This window comes from Ovis aries, chromosome 20 (assembly GCF_016772045.2).
Source record: "Ovis aries strain OAR_USU_Benz2616 breed Rambouillet chromosome 20, ARS-UI_Ramb_v3.0, whole genome shotgun sequence".
NCBI classification, from domain to species: domain Eukaryota; kingdom Metazoa; phylum Chordata; class Mammalia; order Artiodactyla; family Bovidae; genus Ovis; species Ovis aries.
Genome location: NC_056073.1, coordinates 12442961 through 12459358, shown reverse-complemented (window position 1 = coordinate 12459358; position 16398 = coordinate 12442961). Strand labels below are relative to the sequence as shown.

Below are 16398 nucleotides of genomic sequence, written 5' to 3'. Positions count from 1 at the left end.
AGAGTAATAGAGGTAGAAGTTCAAATTTATTACCTGACTGGATTGTCTGCTTTTTTATTATTTAGATGAACAGATAAACAATAATGTGGGGATTTTGTCTTAATCTGAAAAATACTGAAAGACAAAATAGAAAAGTCAGATCATCTATAATCCCATCATGAATTTCATTTTAAATTTATAAACTGACAGATGAAGACCCTTTCCTCCCAGACATCTTTTTCCATTCCCTAGAGAAAACCACTGTTAACAGTTTAATATGTATCTCTTCTCAATATAAATAGATATATCTATATATACCTTTGTGCATACAATTGTAAGTATGTGGTATACACTTTTTTTCTGTGCTACATGTAAGGATTGCAACCTGACTTATCAGCTATGTCCTGACATCTTTCCAAGAGAGTATATATTACTCTCCCTTGATCTTTCTAATGGCTGTATAGAACATATATATCATAGTTTTTTCCAACCATGTTCCACTTAATGGACATTTAAGGTTTTTTCCATTGTTTCAAGATATCTTGTTATACATTTATCTTTATCTTGCTGTGTTATTGAGTCCTAAAAGTGAGATTACTCAGCTGAAGGGTATGCACATTTTAGATTTGAATAGATATTACTTAAATTCTTTTCCAAAAAGGGGTCTCCATTTATACTCTTAAAATAGTGCACGAGAAAACCTCTTTTCCCTCTAGAGTAATAGAGGTAGAAATTCAAATGTATTACCTGACTGGATTGTCTGCTTTTTTATTACTTAGATGAACAGATAAGCAATAATGTGGGGATTTTGTTTTTCTTAAAAATACTGAAAGTATTAACAGGTTTCTAATTTCTGCCAGTCTGACGGGAAGAATAGCACCTGATTATATTTAATTGTTTTCATCTGATTATATCTTTTCCTATGGAACTTTACTTTTTTAAACTACCTTCTTGACCTTTAACAGGTTTATGTTGATTTCACTGTTCCTCTCAAAAGAGCACTTTCATCTTCTAATTAATGAATGTCTATTTTATTTCTTGAGCTCTTAAGATTATTCATTAGTTGTGTATAGAATTAATTCAAAATAGTTTTAAAGTTATTTCTCTTGCTTTATAGATCATTTTAAGTGATTACTATGTATTTCTTCACCTGAATGTTTGTCACTAAACACATTTATGGTTTTTTTTTATTATGCTGATAACCTTTATTTCATAATTTTGTAGCAAATCCTACTTGAAGTTTTCCTTATGCATTTCTCCTCTGATGTGCAGAGCATTACTGTATGGTGGAATGCGAGAATCTCAGCCTGAAGCCGAAATCCCTCTTCAAGACACCACTGCAGAAGCATTCACAATGCTGCTTAAGTATATCTACACTGGGCGGGCGACGCTGACAGATGAGAAGGAGGAGGTGCTGCTGGACTTTTTGAGCCTGGCTCATAAATACGGATTTCCGGAGCTGGAGGATTCCACCTCTGAGTACCTCTGCACCATACTTAACATTCAGAATGTCTGTATGACTTTTGATGTTGCCAGTCTCTACTCACTTCCCAAGTTAACTTGCATGTGCTGCATGTTTATGGACAGAAATGCTCAGGAGGTACTCTCAAGCGAAGGCTTCCTCTCCCTTTCTAAGGTGTGTCATTGTCTCCAAGTAATTTACAGGCAGTATGCATTGTTTTATTTATATCTATAGAGAAAAAATATAGCAGTGGACTAAGAATAAAAAGAAAAGCTACTAGTGTGGAAGAGGTGGTCTGTCTAGCTATCTGCCTCTGACTACTGAGACTCTAGATCACGTAAGAGGGAGGCAGATTGCTGCTGCTTTCTTTTAAGGTTCTTCTGGTAAGTTCTATGTGCAGGAGACTCTGCCGCGGGGTGGTGGTTCTCAATGTAATGATGTCAAATAGACTCTCTTGTGGCATTGCATACTGTTTTTTGGTTTTGTATCAGTATTTCTCTGACAGAGAGTGCAACTGATGATTCCTTATTTATGAGGGGGAAGTTCATAAAGGAGATAATGATGTATTGTTGTTCAGTTGCTGAGTCATGTCTGAACATTTTGAATGGGAAAACCTATTTGAAAAACTACATGTCTTGTTTTGTGTGTAACTATGATTTTTACTTAATTTTTAGAGGCAAGGATCTTATAGGGTTACACCAGTGTTGCTGGAAGTAATTTTAGGAACATGAGAACTGAAAATATGGTAGAGCAGTAATACTGTGGAACAAAAGATTTTGAATTTTTTTATTATTAATAACTTTAATATTTATTGAATATTTTCTAGAAGAAAAGTCTTTTGCTGAGTCCTAAGTTATTTCATTTTTTTTTTTGCATTTCTTCTTTTTTTTTTTTTTTTTACTTTATTTTACTTTACAATACTGTATTGGTTTTACCATACATCAACATGAATCCACCATGGGTGTACACGTGTTCCCAATCCTGAACCCCCTCCTACCTCCCTCCCTATACCATCCTTCTGGGTCATCCCAGTGCACCAGCCCCAAGCATCCTGTATACTGCATCGAACCTAGATTTTGAATTTTAAATAGCTAGATGTATCTTACTGACTTAGAGAAGTAAATTCTGCTAAAGAACGTGTACAGAGCAACAGCTTCTCACATTGCCATTTTTCTTGTTATTTTATTAAAGATAGGTGCACATGTGTTGAAAAGACTAGGTACCAGATGCCTATAGCTGTTCACACAGCCATAATGGGCAAGAGTATATGGCACAAAGAATAAGGAAAGAAGATGGTCAAGAAGAGTTAATTGCTTAAATATAAGTGATACTGGCAGTTCAGTAAAGTTTTACTTATTGATCATACACATGGTTGAGCTCCATAATAACTGGAATTTTTCCTTTTTATCCTTTTCAGACAGCACTTTTGAACATCGTATTAAGAGATTCATTTGCAGCTCCTGAAAAAGATATTTTCCTAGCCTTGTTAAATTGGTGTAAGCATAATTCAAATGAGAATCATGCTGAAATCATGCAGGCTGTGCGTTTGCCTCTGATGAGCCTCACTGAACTTCTGAATGTCGTGAGGCCTTCGGGACTGTTGTCTCCTGATGCCATCCTGGATGCTATTAAAGTTCGATCAGAGAGCCGGGACATGGACCTCAATTATAGAGGCATGCTCAGTAAGTACCTGTTTATGCCAATCTCACCAAAAAGTTTTGTTTGTATCCTATGATAGTCTCAGCGACAAACTTTAGCTACCAAACCGTAGTTCAGGTGTACATGTGTTGGTCTGAGGATTAGTGCCCTGCTTCCTGTGGATTGCCTTCCTGTCCTTCTCCTGCTAACTCCTCCTCACATTGCTTGGCCTTTGTAGACCACAAAATATGTATTTCTTGCCATTTCTGGACAGACTTCTCTAGTGCTCCCTAGAATGTCAGAAGTTTTATACTTTTTGTGACAAGTTTCTTCTCATGTTAAGATCTTTCCTCCTTTCCTCCATCGAATCAGTACCGAATACATGCTGTATACTTATTATTTCAGGAACATGGAGATTCTAAATATTAATAACTAACAATGGCTAACATTTATATAGCATTTCTAATACTTACATGGTGTTTCCCTGATAAATAAAAATAATAGCAGTGAACACAACATTTAAAACTAACATTTCTCAACATTCAACACACTTGAGTAGTCTGTAGCAGATGCTTGATGAATTAATGCAAGAAGAACTGACTAGAAGCAGTGGAAACATATTACTGCTGTATAGAAAGCAGTCAAAGCCAGTGATAAAAGAATTGAAACCTGGGCTAGAGTATAGAGAAAGAAATGAAAATCTAAAGTCTAAGACTCGGAGAAGACCTTTGGCCAGGGGTCCAAAGGTACAGAGGGAAGAATTAAAGGTAGGAAGAAAACTGGGGTAGAGTTACAGAAGAGAGAGCATTTCTGTGGAGAAGGGTGGTCAGTGGTATCTGGTGGTGCTGGGAGGACAAGAAGAAGAAGAATTGAAAGAAAATTCTTGGATATCAATTGTGTGGATATAAATTGGTAGTAGTCTGGACAGAAGCTTAACTATACAGAGAATTAGGCCATAGGTTTGAAAATACAGTAAATACCATGTATGACTACCCGGTGTGTATGTTGGAGTAAAGGTAGTAGAGAAATAGTATGGCAGCTAGAGGGAACAGGCCAGGAAAGATCGGGTAAGAAATTAGAGGTGCTGGACATGGGGATGACCCAGAGAGATGTTATGGGGAGGGAGGTGGGAGGGGGGGGTTCATGTTTGGGAACACATGTAAGAATTAAAGATTTTAAAATTTAAAAAAATAAAAATAAAAAAAATAAAAAATAAAAATGAACAAAAGAAAAAAGAAATTAGAGGTGCTGGGAAATGGTACTGGTTAAGGGTCAGCCTTTGATAAAGGATGGGAGGAGGGAGAGGGGAGAAGTAACAAGAGGAGTAATATAGTTTTAGCCTTTGTAGATCTTCACTGTTGGATCCTTTCCTCTATAAGCACCTCTTTCCCCCTTTTTGTCCTAGTTTTGACTGAGGGGTTGATAGGGCCCCAGGCCCAGTTCATTATTGCTGCAGGCAGACTTGGCACATGGCTGCAGAAGTGAGGAAATGCTTTGGACGTTTCATGTAGTCACTGGAAGCCTGGAATTGATCAGCTGGTCAGTATAGGTGTCAGACCTGGGCTACAATAGGCCCATGAAATTACCGAGAAAGGGGGTGACCAACCAGTTGAGAGCATTCAGTTTCAGAATGATATACTGCCTATAAATGTTGAATTCTTCATTTTGGAATAATTCAGTGGGAGCTCAAGGAGGAGATTATTCAAATGCTTAGGAATCTTCTAACTTATAAACTTGGAAAATGACTAAGTAGCAGACTCTTTTTCTGATTTTTTTCATTATATGAATAGTAAAATTAATAATAGAAATACTGAGCATTTCACTTTCCTCTCAGATCCTAAAATATAGGTTATTTTCTAAGTAAATGTTATTCATACATTCATTTTATTTTTTAAAAATCCAGTTTCTTCACTGCTTGGGGAAAAGAAGTCTAAAAATTCAGGACTGTTCCTGAGCTGATGATCTAGAAAGACAATTCTGCTTATTTTGAAATTATTGTTGAAGTTTGTTTGTTTCTTTGTTCTTCCCTGGGTATAGGTTCGGAGTCTTCGAGGACTTCCCATGAAACATTGAGAGGTTCTATCTTGGGGCTAGGGAATTAGTATCTAGGGGCACAAATACTAACTCGTTTTTTTAGTTCATTAATATTGGTTACTGCATGGTTTAATGCTTACAGTTGCATATCAAATTAAAGCAATTTCCACCCACCCCTTCAAAAAAAAAGGATCCAAAGGATGTTTTTTTAAACTTACCAGTGATCTGTCTTTTTGATAATGTGCAATAGATGTAGTTGTGTACATATATAATGATGAGCTTCAGTCTGTATATCTGTGGAAAGGAAATTAACTTTTTTTTTGGAAATTAACTTTCTAACTAATTTTTTTCCTTAGGATATTTAAACTACTTGTGCTCAGACCATTCCTTAATACTTAGTTTTGTCCTAGCTGTGGAGCTATTTCTTCCTTGAAAGTTAGTGCTTTTTCTCTTCCGACTGAGTTATTCTTTGTTTTGTGTATCTCAGGTTTTAGGCTTTGGGAAACAGAACAGTAATTTCTTGTTTCTTCATGCTTATAACAGATAGCACATCACAACTTCTGTCCTTAAGATGTTTTTTATTGGCTAAAAGTCGATGTGCTTTCTTGGCCTGCTAATTTATGGTATTGGTTTGTGTTTGGGTGTGTGTGTGCTTAAATCTGTGCTGTAGGTACATGGTACCACACACCTATGCCCATAGTTTTCAATAACTAGACTGAGGGGGCTTGTCACTGTGAAACTATAATTGTTGCTTTTCTTGCCTACATTCCTATTCAGAGTGAGCTTCTTGAGGACTGTAATTATATTTTTCCTCCTGTCTTTTCCCAGCACCTAGCACAGTGTCTGAATCTAGACTTTCCAATTAAATGAATGGCTGAATCCATCAGTTGTTTCTAAACTAGAATTTAAAATTTGTCTCATCAATCACATAAAGACTGTAATAAAAATGAACCTTTAATATTTTGAAAATTCTTTGACTCTGTTAGTATTGCCTTCCCAATTGTAGTTTTCAGTATCTTCGTCTGTAAACTAGGGGATTCACGAGTCATCTACTGAGGTTCCTCCACAGATGGATTTCGTGTCTGATATGCACTCTTGTCTCCAGTAGATGGTGCACTGCTGAAGGGCTGGAGGGCTGAGTCCAGCACAGTGAATAGCACCCAGAAAGCAGCTTAGGAATTTATTTTTTCCTTTAAATTAATTGGACAACGATCCCTTTCAGTTCTTGAGTGTTTTTATTCTGTGATCTTTGTAAGTAACTTGCCTAGAGTTCGAGGGAAATCAGTGCCTGAGCTAGAACCAAAGTGCTCATCTGACTCATGAGGCCAGTACTCCTTGACAGTCACCTGCTGGGTTATTTTCTGTTTCTGTTTGGTGTGTTTGAATATAAGTACTGTTAGATGTGAAGACAGGCCTGCAGGAAGTGTAGATAATGAGGAAGGTTAAGGTAAGGAGTGATCAGGAAAGTCATCTGTAGTGCTTCGCTTGCTGGCAGGGAGGGTCCATACATTTTTCAGGGAAGTCAAGTAAGGGAATAGAGTGTGATTTAGGGGACAGAACTGGGTAAAGAGATTGCAGGGTGCAGGGAACTAAATGTGGATCCAAATGATCCATCAGGGGTTAACAGCCATCTCAGCCTAGATGCAACAGAGAGTTCAATAAAGGATGATTAAGAACATGAAGCAATTAAAGAAAAACACATAAGATAATTAACCTAGTACCATTCAGATTTTGGCACTGTGTAGCTAGGGGCTGGTCCTGCTCCATTTCTTCTTAGTTTTTCTTTCTAATAATTGACTTTTTTCTGCTTAACTGTGGAACTTTAGAGTTTCATTTTCTTTTCTTATTGTTTGTAAAATGCATCAAAAATTAGAAATGTAAAGAAAATGATTATTGTTGTCTACCACTTACTCCTTGGAAGAAAAGTTATGACAAACCTAAATAGCATATTCAAAAGCAGAGACATTACTTTGCCAACAAAGGTCTGTCTAGTCAAGGCTGTGGTTTTTCCAGTGGTCATGTAGGGATGTGAGAGTTGGACTGTGAAGAAAGCTGAGTGCTGAAGAATTGATGCTTTTGAACTGTGGTGTTGGAGAAAACTCTTGAGAGTCCCTTGGACTGCAAGGAAACCCAACCAGTCCATTCTAAAGGAGATCAGCCCTGGGTGTTCTTTGGAAGGAATGATGCTAAAGCTGAAACTCCAGTACTTGTGGCCACCTCATGCAAAGAGTTGACTCATTGGAAAAGACTGTGATGCTGGGAAGGACTGGGGGCAGGAGGAAAAGGGGACAACCGAGGATGAGATGGTTGGATGGCATCACCGACTCAATGGACGTGAGTTTGAGTGAACTCCGGGAGATGGTGATGGACAAGGAGGCCTGGCGTGCTGCGATTCAGTTCAGTTCAGTTCAGTTGCTCAGTCATGTCCGACTCTGAACTTAACTGTCTTATTTAATCTCTACCACCCTATTTTTTTGAGAGCTCTTTTATCTACTGATAGGCAAATAATAGGCAGTAAGAGTATTTGTGGCTTGAATTATTTTGTTATGACTTGAACTTTTTTTGGTGATCATTTTCCCTTTTAAATTCATCATTTAACTATGGATTCTGGGGAAAAAAATAATTGGAGTTGTATTTTTAATCCTGTGAGATACTCAGCTTATAGTTACCATGAGAGAATTTCCATTTTTGTAAATGTCCCCAATTTTGAAGTGAAAGATACAGGGAATCTATATCAAGAACAGTTAAGATAAGTTCTCTAGTCCTCTTGAAATAAACCTCAGAAGAGAGCTTAGAATTGTGGTCGAAATTTTATTTCCATTTTAGACATTCAGCTATGGCCACTCAAAACTCTTGTGCCTTATATGTTATTCTTTGCTTGATAAATTTTAGACGTGAAAAGCTTATGTTTAGAGAAAATCAAAGGATAGCAGCAGGCTCTACATCTGAAGCTCGAGTGGCCCCTTTGTCTTGGTCTTGACTAGTGGTGGAAATAAATGGGGAAACAGTGGAAACAGTGTCAGACTTTATTTTTGGGGCTCCAAAAACACTGCAGATGGTGATTGCAGCCATGAAATTAAAAGACGCTTACTCCTTGGAAGAAAAGTTATGACCAACCTAGATAGCATATTCAAAACCAGAGACATTACTTTGCCGACTAAAGTCTGTCTAGTCAAGGCTATGGTTTTTCCTGTGGTCATGTATGGATGTGAGAGTTGGACTGTGAAGAAGGCTGAGCACCAAAGAATTGATGCTTTTGAACTGTGGTGTTGGAGAATACTCTTGAGAGTCCCTTGGACTGCAAGGAGATCCAACCAGTCCATTCTGAAGGAGATCAGCCCTGGGATTTCTTTGGAAGAAATGATGCTAAAGCTGAAACTCCAATACTTTGGCCACCTGATGTGAAGAGTTGACTCATTGGAAAAGACTGTGATGCTGGGATGGATTGGGGGCAGGAGGAGAAGGGGATGACAGAGGATGAGATGGCTGGATGGCATCACTGACTCAATGGACGTGAGTCTGAGTGTACTCCAGGAGTTAGTGATGGACTGGGAGGCCTGGCGTGCTGTGATTCATGGGGTCGCAAAGAGTCGAACACGACTGAGCGACTGAACTGAACTGAGTGGTATCAGAGCTGGAGGATATGCTTCCAGTGGTCAGCAGCAGCAGACTTTGGACACCCACAGTAAGTAAGGGAACAAGACCCAGAGAGATGTTGTGGGGAGGGAGGTGGGAGGGGGGTTCATGTTTGGGAACGCATGTAAGAATTAAAGATTTTAAAATTTAAAAAATAAAAAACTAAAAAAAAAAAAAAAAGTTTGTTTTCACCAAGTAATGACACATCAGTGATACCTGAAAATCACAAATTTGAAGGCTTTGTTTGCTTGCTTTATAAAATGCTTCATCTCAAGATTGGAGGCCTCAGCTTCTCTCTGGTTCACTGAGGGACCCCCAGTGCCTCACATGGTACAGAATGGGTCCTTAGTAAATGTTTTTTGACTAATTGAATGCTTATACTTACATAGTACTTTAGTATATATTTGCAGTATGATTTTTAGGGTAGCTCTGTGGGTGGGTTGGGTAAAATTTTTATTGGTTTTAGATGAGAAAACAGATTCAGAGAGACTAAGAGACCTCATCAGGGATAGTAAGTGGTAGAGCCTGAGTCTCAAACTTAGGTTTTCTCATTTTAAGTCCAACTTAAAAAAAACAACAAAGTTTTATCAGACTGTTTCTTTCCTTTGGGACTAAGTAACCTTAGAAGGAAGAGCTAGTAAGGGGGGAGCGGAATATGGTCTTCCTGTGAGAAACACTTTATGATGGTAGTAGCAGGGCAGGGGCCCTGGTAAACAGACCACCTGTGTTCCAGTAACACCTCTGCTCCTTGCTGACTGTATAGCCTTGGGCAACAAAGTCCACCTAACCCTTCTCTGCTCCACTTCCCCATGTGCGAAATGAATGTAATAGGAGTCCTACACTCAAAGGATTATTATGAGAACTAGGTCAAAGGAATTGATAATGTTTGTTAGATAAATGAAAAATAAATATGAACACTATGTGTGATTTCCATGAGCTAATAGAACTTTTTTGTTGTTCAGTCATTAAGTTGTGTCCAACTCTTTGTGACCCCATGGATTGCAGCATACCAGGCTCCTCTGTCCTCCACTAATAGAATTTAGGAAGTTATAAACTGAAACTGTCTCTTGGACAGGGAGATCAAACTAGTCAATACTAAGGGAGCTCAACCCTGAATATTCACGGGAAGGACTGATGTTGAAGCTCCAGTATTTTGGTCATCTAGTGCAAACAGATGACTCCTTGGGACAGTCCCTGATGCTGGGAAAGATTGAGGACAGAAGGAGAAGAGGGCATTTAGAGGATGAGATGGCTGGATAGCAGCACCGATACAATGAGCATGAACTTGGGCAAGCTCACGGTGAGGGACAGGGAGGCCTGGCATGCTGCAGTCCATGGGGTCACAGAGAGTCAGACACGACTGGGCAACTGAACAACAACAAACTGAAACTGAGCACATAAGCCTCTGGTGGTAAGAAGTTGATCATGACTAGGTTTTATTTTCATTTGGTTTGGTTTCTGAGTTGCCTTAGTCTTTTGCAGGTTAACTAAATTCAACCCAAACCCTATTTTTCAGCTGCATTTTTTATCAGCTGGACCCGCTCTCTTTACCTGTCTTGATTTGAAAAAAAAGGTTTTAAAATCTGCATCTTCCTAGAAATCTGCAATGATAAATTGCTCCTTTTCCCTAAGAGCCTAATTATAGCTCATACTTTCACCTAGTCAGATATATATATATATATATTCTGTGATAATTCAGCATTTATTTATACCATCTGTAAACTTGGCCAGTGCTCTTATTGTGTGCTTTTTTTACACATGTTTTATAAAAATAATGGCAGTTTTTTAGAGTTTAGTCTGTGCTTTGCAAAGATCTTCTCATTTAATTGTTAAAACACCTGTGGGATAGATGATGCCCTATTGAGAAACTGAAGTTCAGAGAATGTGACTTCCCCAAAGTGACACATCTGGCGAAAGATGGCAGCATTATTTAAACCCTGACTTTGAAGCTCAAGATCTTAACATTTATTTTATGTTGCCTCTTATCACTCCATGGAGAGAGTGTCAGTATTAGAATGTTAGTACCTAGAAGACAAGTTTCCAGATCTGTGAAGCAAAATTCACATAGAAAACTTCAGAGTCTTAGGAACAATTGACTCTTAGTACATCTAGTGTTGGAGAGGGGAAGAGGAGGGTTAGTTATAATATTAATTTTGATGACAGACTGAATTTTTATTTTTGAAAGTATATCTTCTTTTAAACATAGTTTTGTATTTTAAATAACTGATTCAGCACGTCCTTGTATGACCAACAGCTCTGCTGTATTGGAAATGTTCTCTTTCTGTTTTGTCAGAAATTGAACCTATTTGCCTTGCTTTTGTATTTTGTGCTCAGTCCAGGTGGCAGGTATAGGTCATTTTACATGCTATTTTTATCAAGCAGATATTAAAGCTTCTAATAGAATGAATTCAGCAGAGCTGATTTGTTTGTCCTAGAACATAGTTTTTCCTAGTATTTACCACTTTTTCTTAGTCGTAACTAGTCCCAGGCACTTAGTGACTACGGTGGTGTCATTAAATTTCAACTGTGATGGTATCTTAAACCTCACAGACATTCCATATCTCCTGTCTCTTGTTAAATTAAATGCATATACTAGAATCAACTAGAATTTTAATCTTTTCCCTCCAAAATGGAAAATTTAACAAGTAACTGTTGTGCTTTTTCTATTTTTCACTTAGTACCAGAAGAAAACATTGCAACTATGAAGTATGGAGCCCAGGTTGTGAAAGGGGAGCTGAAATCTGCCTTATTAGATGGCGACACTCAGAACTATGATTTGGATCATGGATTTTCTAGGCACCCAATTGATGATGACTGTCGTTCTGGCATTGAGATTAAGCTAGGTCAGCCGTCCATTATCAATCATATACGGATCCTCCTGTGGGACCGAGATAGCCGGTAAGTCATTAGCATGACTTGGAGAGAAACTGACATATTTGATTGAGATTGCCTAACTTTGTGGTCATCAGCTTTGGTTTTACAAATTTGATGTTTTATATCTTTGTCATCGTTTTGCTGTTTCTTTTGAGGTTCAGTTTTAGGGGAGGAATTAAGTGCATTTCTTTAAAACAACATTTTTTGTTTCTTTTCTGCGTATGAAAGTAATGAACATGTGTTTATTGTGGAAAACATAGAAAATACAGAAAAGCACAAAGAAGAAAATAAAAATTACTAGTAATCTCACTGCCTATTATTAATCTTTGTACTAATCTAACTAGCATTTTTTGTTATGCATAGTGATATAAACACCCATAAACACACACAAAACAGAAACCTGTAAAACCACACATAGTTTTACAAAATAAAGATCAGATATATACAAAAAGTAACTTCACTTTTTAATGAAAACATTGTGAATATTCTATGCTTTTAAAATGTTACTTAAAAAAATTTTTTTTAGGGCCTTCCCTGGTTTTCCAGTGGCTAGGACTCTGAGCTCCCAATGCAGGGGACCTGGGTACAGTCTCTGGTCAGGGAACTAGATCCCACATGTTGCCACTATAAGTTTGCATGCCACACTGAAGATCCTACATGCTGCAACGGAGATTGAAGATCCTGTTTGCTACAGCTAAGATCCAGCGCAGCCAAAATAAATAAATAAATTAAAAAATTTTATTGAAGTATAGCTTATTTACAATATTGTTTTTAATTTCTGCTGTACAGCAAAGTGATTCAGTTATATATATATATACATACACACACATATATTTTTTTTCATATTCTTTTCCATTACAGTTTATCATAGGATATGGACTATAATTCCCTGTACTATACAGTAGGTCCTTGTTTATCCATGTAAAATGTTACTTTTAATGATTGTTTGGTATTTTCCACCATTTGGGTTACCACTATTTATTTACTTGATTGATTACTTTTAGATATTAGAAAAACTTTAAAAATCTATTTTATAGTATGGATAAAGAAAAAATTGTCTTTTAGTGTGGATAAATATCATTATCAAAACAAAATTGTGAAAAAGATTTGGTGGGGTCCAGCCTAGAAACCCACCAGTTTCAAAAGTTGACCTTTCTAGCCCCTCTGGTTTTCACCCACTGTGGTGTCTGGGTTCAGCCATGATGGCAGAAGTACCAGAGCAGTAGGGTGACTAAGAACTGAACGGTCTCCCTCGTTATTGCTTATCTTTAACCTAAACCCTACATACCCAGATACTGGTGTGCAGTCTCTGAGGCCCTACTCATGTTTTTTACGTCTAGGCAAGAAGGACTTAATAGTAAGGATGATGAAACCCTGCAGATCTTGCTGGTTAATTCATTTTTCTTGTTAGCACCACTGACACCACACTGGGCTTTCAGGCCATTTGAACCAAGTGTGAGGGAAGCTTTATGAAGGGAGAGCCAGCATTTCCCATGTGTGCGGATGTTGGAGGTTATCTCTTGGTTATCTGTTCCCTTTATATTAAGAATATATTTCCTGATATGTATCTTATTGGATATAATATGTTTGTTTGACAAAATGGAACACATTCATGTATTATTTCCATGAGTCTCTGATTAATAATAGTAGTAGGTACTGTTCTAGAAGTTTTACATATATTCATTCATTAATAATTAAATTAGTATAAAAACAATAGAAAAAGGTCAGCACATTTGAAGGTAGTTATCATCATTTCCAGGATGTTAAATGTTTATAGGCCACTTTGTTTTAGTATGTGCGCTACATTCACAGGGGACTTTACCATGTACCAGTTGTTAGCTCACAGAAGTTGTTATCATTCTAAGCAAAGGTGAAAAATTCAGAATCTTAAGCCAAAAAGATTCTGACATGTGTTGTAAAATTATATCCTACATTGCTGATAACCCAGAGAGGTTCAATAAAAGGTTATAACCGGTTTGAGACTGAGCGATAAAATGAATGGGAGTGAGGGGAGCAGAAAATGAGGGGATGACACCAAATAGGCTGAGCTTTTCTGGTCACAACTGGTGGTTGCAGGCTGACATTTATGGTCACCTAAATCTTCCGAGATTGTTCCCGTTGATATTACAGTACAAGTAATAACTGCATCTCAAATTTAAATTTGGCTTATGACAGGGGAATATAGATTTGTCCAGGATGGGACCAGCATGTAATGGTCCAGGGTAGGTGACCAGGGGAGGATGATAGGCTGTTTTCATTACTGGCAGATTATTAGCTGCCAAATTTTAAGTTGTATGGAAAAGAAACACGTAATATCTCTTCACCCATGTCATTTATTGTTCTGCAGGCTGTGTTTGTGTGTGGGATGGTAGGAGGCTGGGAGGGATCAGGAGATAAGCTGGCCTCAGTGAGGAAATGTTCAGAGTTGCCTTTCCTCCTGAGAGAGTAGGGCTGAGCACCCAGGCCGATGAAGGCAGAAGGAGAAAGCACCCTTCTCTATTTTCTGTCCTCTCTCTGTCATGCCTTTATTAATCTGCAAGTATGATGTGTGCAGGGCATCCTGGTTCTGTTATGTCTTCTATACCTGATAACATGCCAAGCACCATGCTAGACCCTGAATATATGCAGATAAATATGGCATGGTACATGTTCTTAAGCAACTTGAGACTTTCCCTGGTGGCTCAGCAATAAAGAATCTGCCTGTGATGCAGGAGACTCAAGTTCAGTCCCTTTGTCAGGAGGATCTTCTGAAGAAGGAAATGGCAACCCACTCCAGTATTCTTGCCTGGGAAATCCTATGGACAGCGGAGCCTGGTGAGCTACAGTCCATGAGTCACAAAAGAGTTGGACATGACTTGGTGACTAAGCAACATGTTCTTAAGCAGCTTGAGACCTAGTAAGGCAGACAGACACGCAAAGAGATAACTTCAATACATATTGTAAATGCTGTGTTAGGGAAATCTATACAAATTTCATCATCAGGGTTTGGTCATTGTTCAGAAAACCTAATTCATGAGTAGTATATTTTTTGTACCTTTTAACATTTTATTAAAATACCACTTGTTATTTTAATATGGTCCTTTTTTTTCTGCCTTTTTCCTTTTGATTCATAGGTCTTATTCATACTTCATTGAAGTGTCAATGGATGAACTTGACTGGATCAGAGTGATTGATCATTCACAGTATTTGTGTCGTTCCTGGCAAAAGTTATATTTTCCAGCCCGTGTCTGCAGGTAGTTCTCATGGCTTATAAATGATACTGATGTTTGTCTAAAGAGATATGAATGTTGAGAAACAGATTTTGTTTTCTGTCTCATAGAAGAAAAGTTTTTCAGGGTATCAGCTACCAAATGCATTCCAACTAAAACACTTAGGAAAACTGTGGAAAATTAACATCCTAATATTTATAGTGTCCTGTGAAACTGTTTTGTACCATGTTTATGTAGTAGACCTGTAAATGGATAAGAAGGGACACTGAGATGTGGAAATGCTTTTTAAATTCCGTGCTATACCTTGAAAGCAGAGCTATTGTTAGTGGGTGCGTTCTTTCCACAAAAGCCAGGAAAGATATTTTTGGAGGCTTCCCTGGCAGTCCTCAGGGCCAGGAGATTTTTGGATGCCTTCGTGTATGTTCTGAATATCTTTGTTCTTTTTCTAGGTCAGTGAATATCAGTGGGATTTGACAGAGCAGGTGTTTCTAAGTGGGGTTGTGTCTGGGGCAAAGGTGGCTGAGCTGGTGGGGTTCTGGACTCACACCCTCCCTTCAACCAGAGCACCTTAAGTATTATTGTTGTTATATATTTTAGCTCCATGTAAGTTTGTTTTTTTAAAAAGTATTGATAAACTACTCTAATGTTTCATATTCTTACTTTAGGTATGAGCCATCTTTAAAGCTTTCTTTCTGAAATTCTGTAAAACCAGGATGAATGAGGAATTGGGAAAAGCGGTTAAAGACCCCCGAAATTCTATTGTTGTTTTTTTCTGTTGTGCTTTTCCCCTTGGAAATTGCCCTTCAGATATCACCCTAACTCAAGAGATCAAAGGCAGAAAGTGATTGGTTTATTTAGTTAGGTGTGACAAGAAGAGAAGGGAAGGGATATGGTGGGTATAAGCCAGGGAGCATGTGGAGCAGGCCTCCTTACCCCCAACCCTAACTCCCCTCCACACTCTTACTCATGTTCCCGACTGACATCCAGTGTGGCTGAGTTGGGGCAGATGGGGCTGCCCCACAGCATTTACCCTTGGTCAGAAGATACCCTTATACTTATTTAACGCATGATCTAACAGCATCAGGCTGAATTCTTACTCCCACCACAGGAACACCACAAAACCTTTCAGCCTCTGGTACTGTAACAAATGTTGCCTACATTTTTTTTTTTTTCTTAATGGGTATGACCAGACACATTATTGTTACCCAAGAATCCTCTTGTGTGGAAATGAAGAAAATCAATTTCATTTCCCCAAAGAGGAAGTAAAGTGTCTCAGGTCTGGCAGTTGCTCTTTTATCAGAGGGGTTTTGAATGTATTAAAATGAGAGGGACAAGAAATTGAGTGAAGATTCTGTGTCTCAGAACTGCCTAGGGATACTTTGAGAGTGACAGAGGTGCCCCGAAGTGGAGAACGGGATTGAGTCTGCATCAACTCACATTATTATGGTTGTATCAGGTTAAAAAATAAGCAGTGTAACAACCAGAATGTCTGATGTGATCCAAAGGACTCTGTGTTTGTATTTAATTTGAAACCCTAGAAACGTGACTCCCAGGACGAATTGCTGT

The 16398-nt window shown here is 38.1% G+C and overlaps 1 protein-coding gene across 6 annotated transcripts in view; it reads left to right on the top strand.

The window, feature by feature from the left end:
* BTBD9 (BTB domain containing 9) overlaps positions 1 to 16398 on the top strand; it is a 414784-nt gene that overhangs the window by 39866 nt on the left and 358520 nt on the right. For all 6 annotated transcript variants that reach the window (XM_027958482.3, XM_060403161.1, XM_042237502.2 and 3 more), the window contains exons 3-6: positions 1252 to 1615; positions 2859 to 3123; positions 11428 to 11647; positions 14737 to 14856. In XM_027958482.3, coding sequence (XP_027814283.1) covers positions 1252 to 1615; positions 2859 to 3123; positions 11428 to 11647; positions 14737 to 14856 — 969 coding nt within the window. The remainder of the gene's footprint in view (positions 1 to 1251; positions 1616 to 2858; positions 3124 to 11427; positions 11648 to 14736; positions 14857 to 16398) is intronic.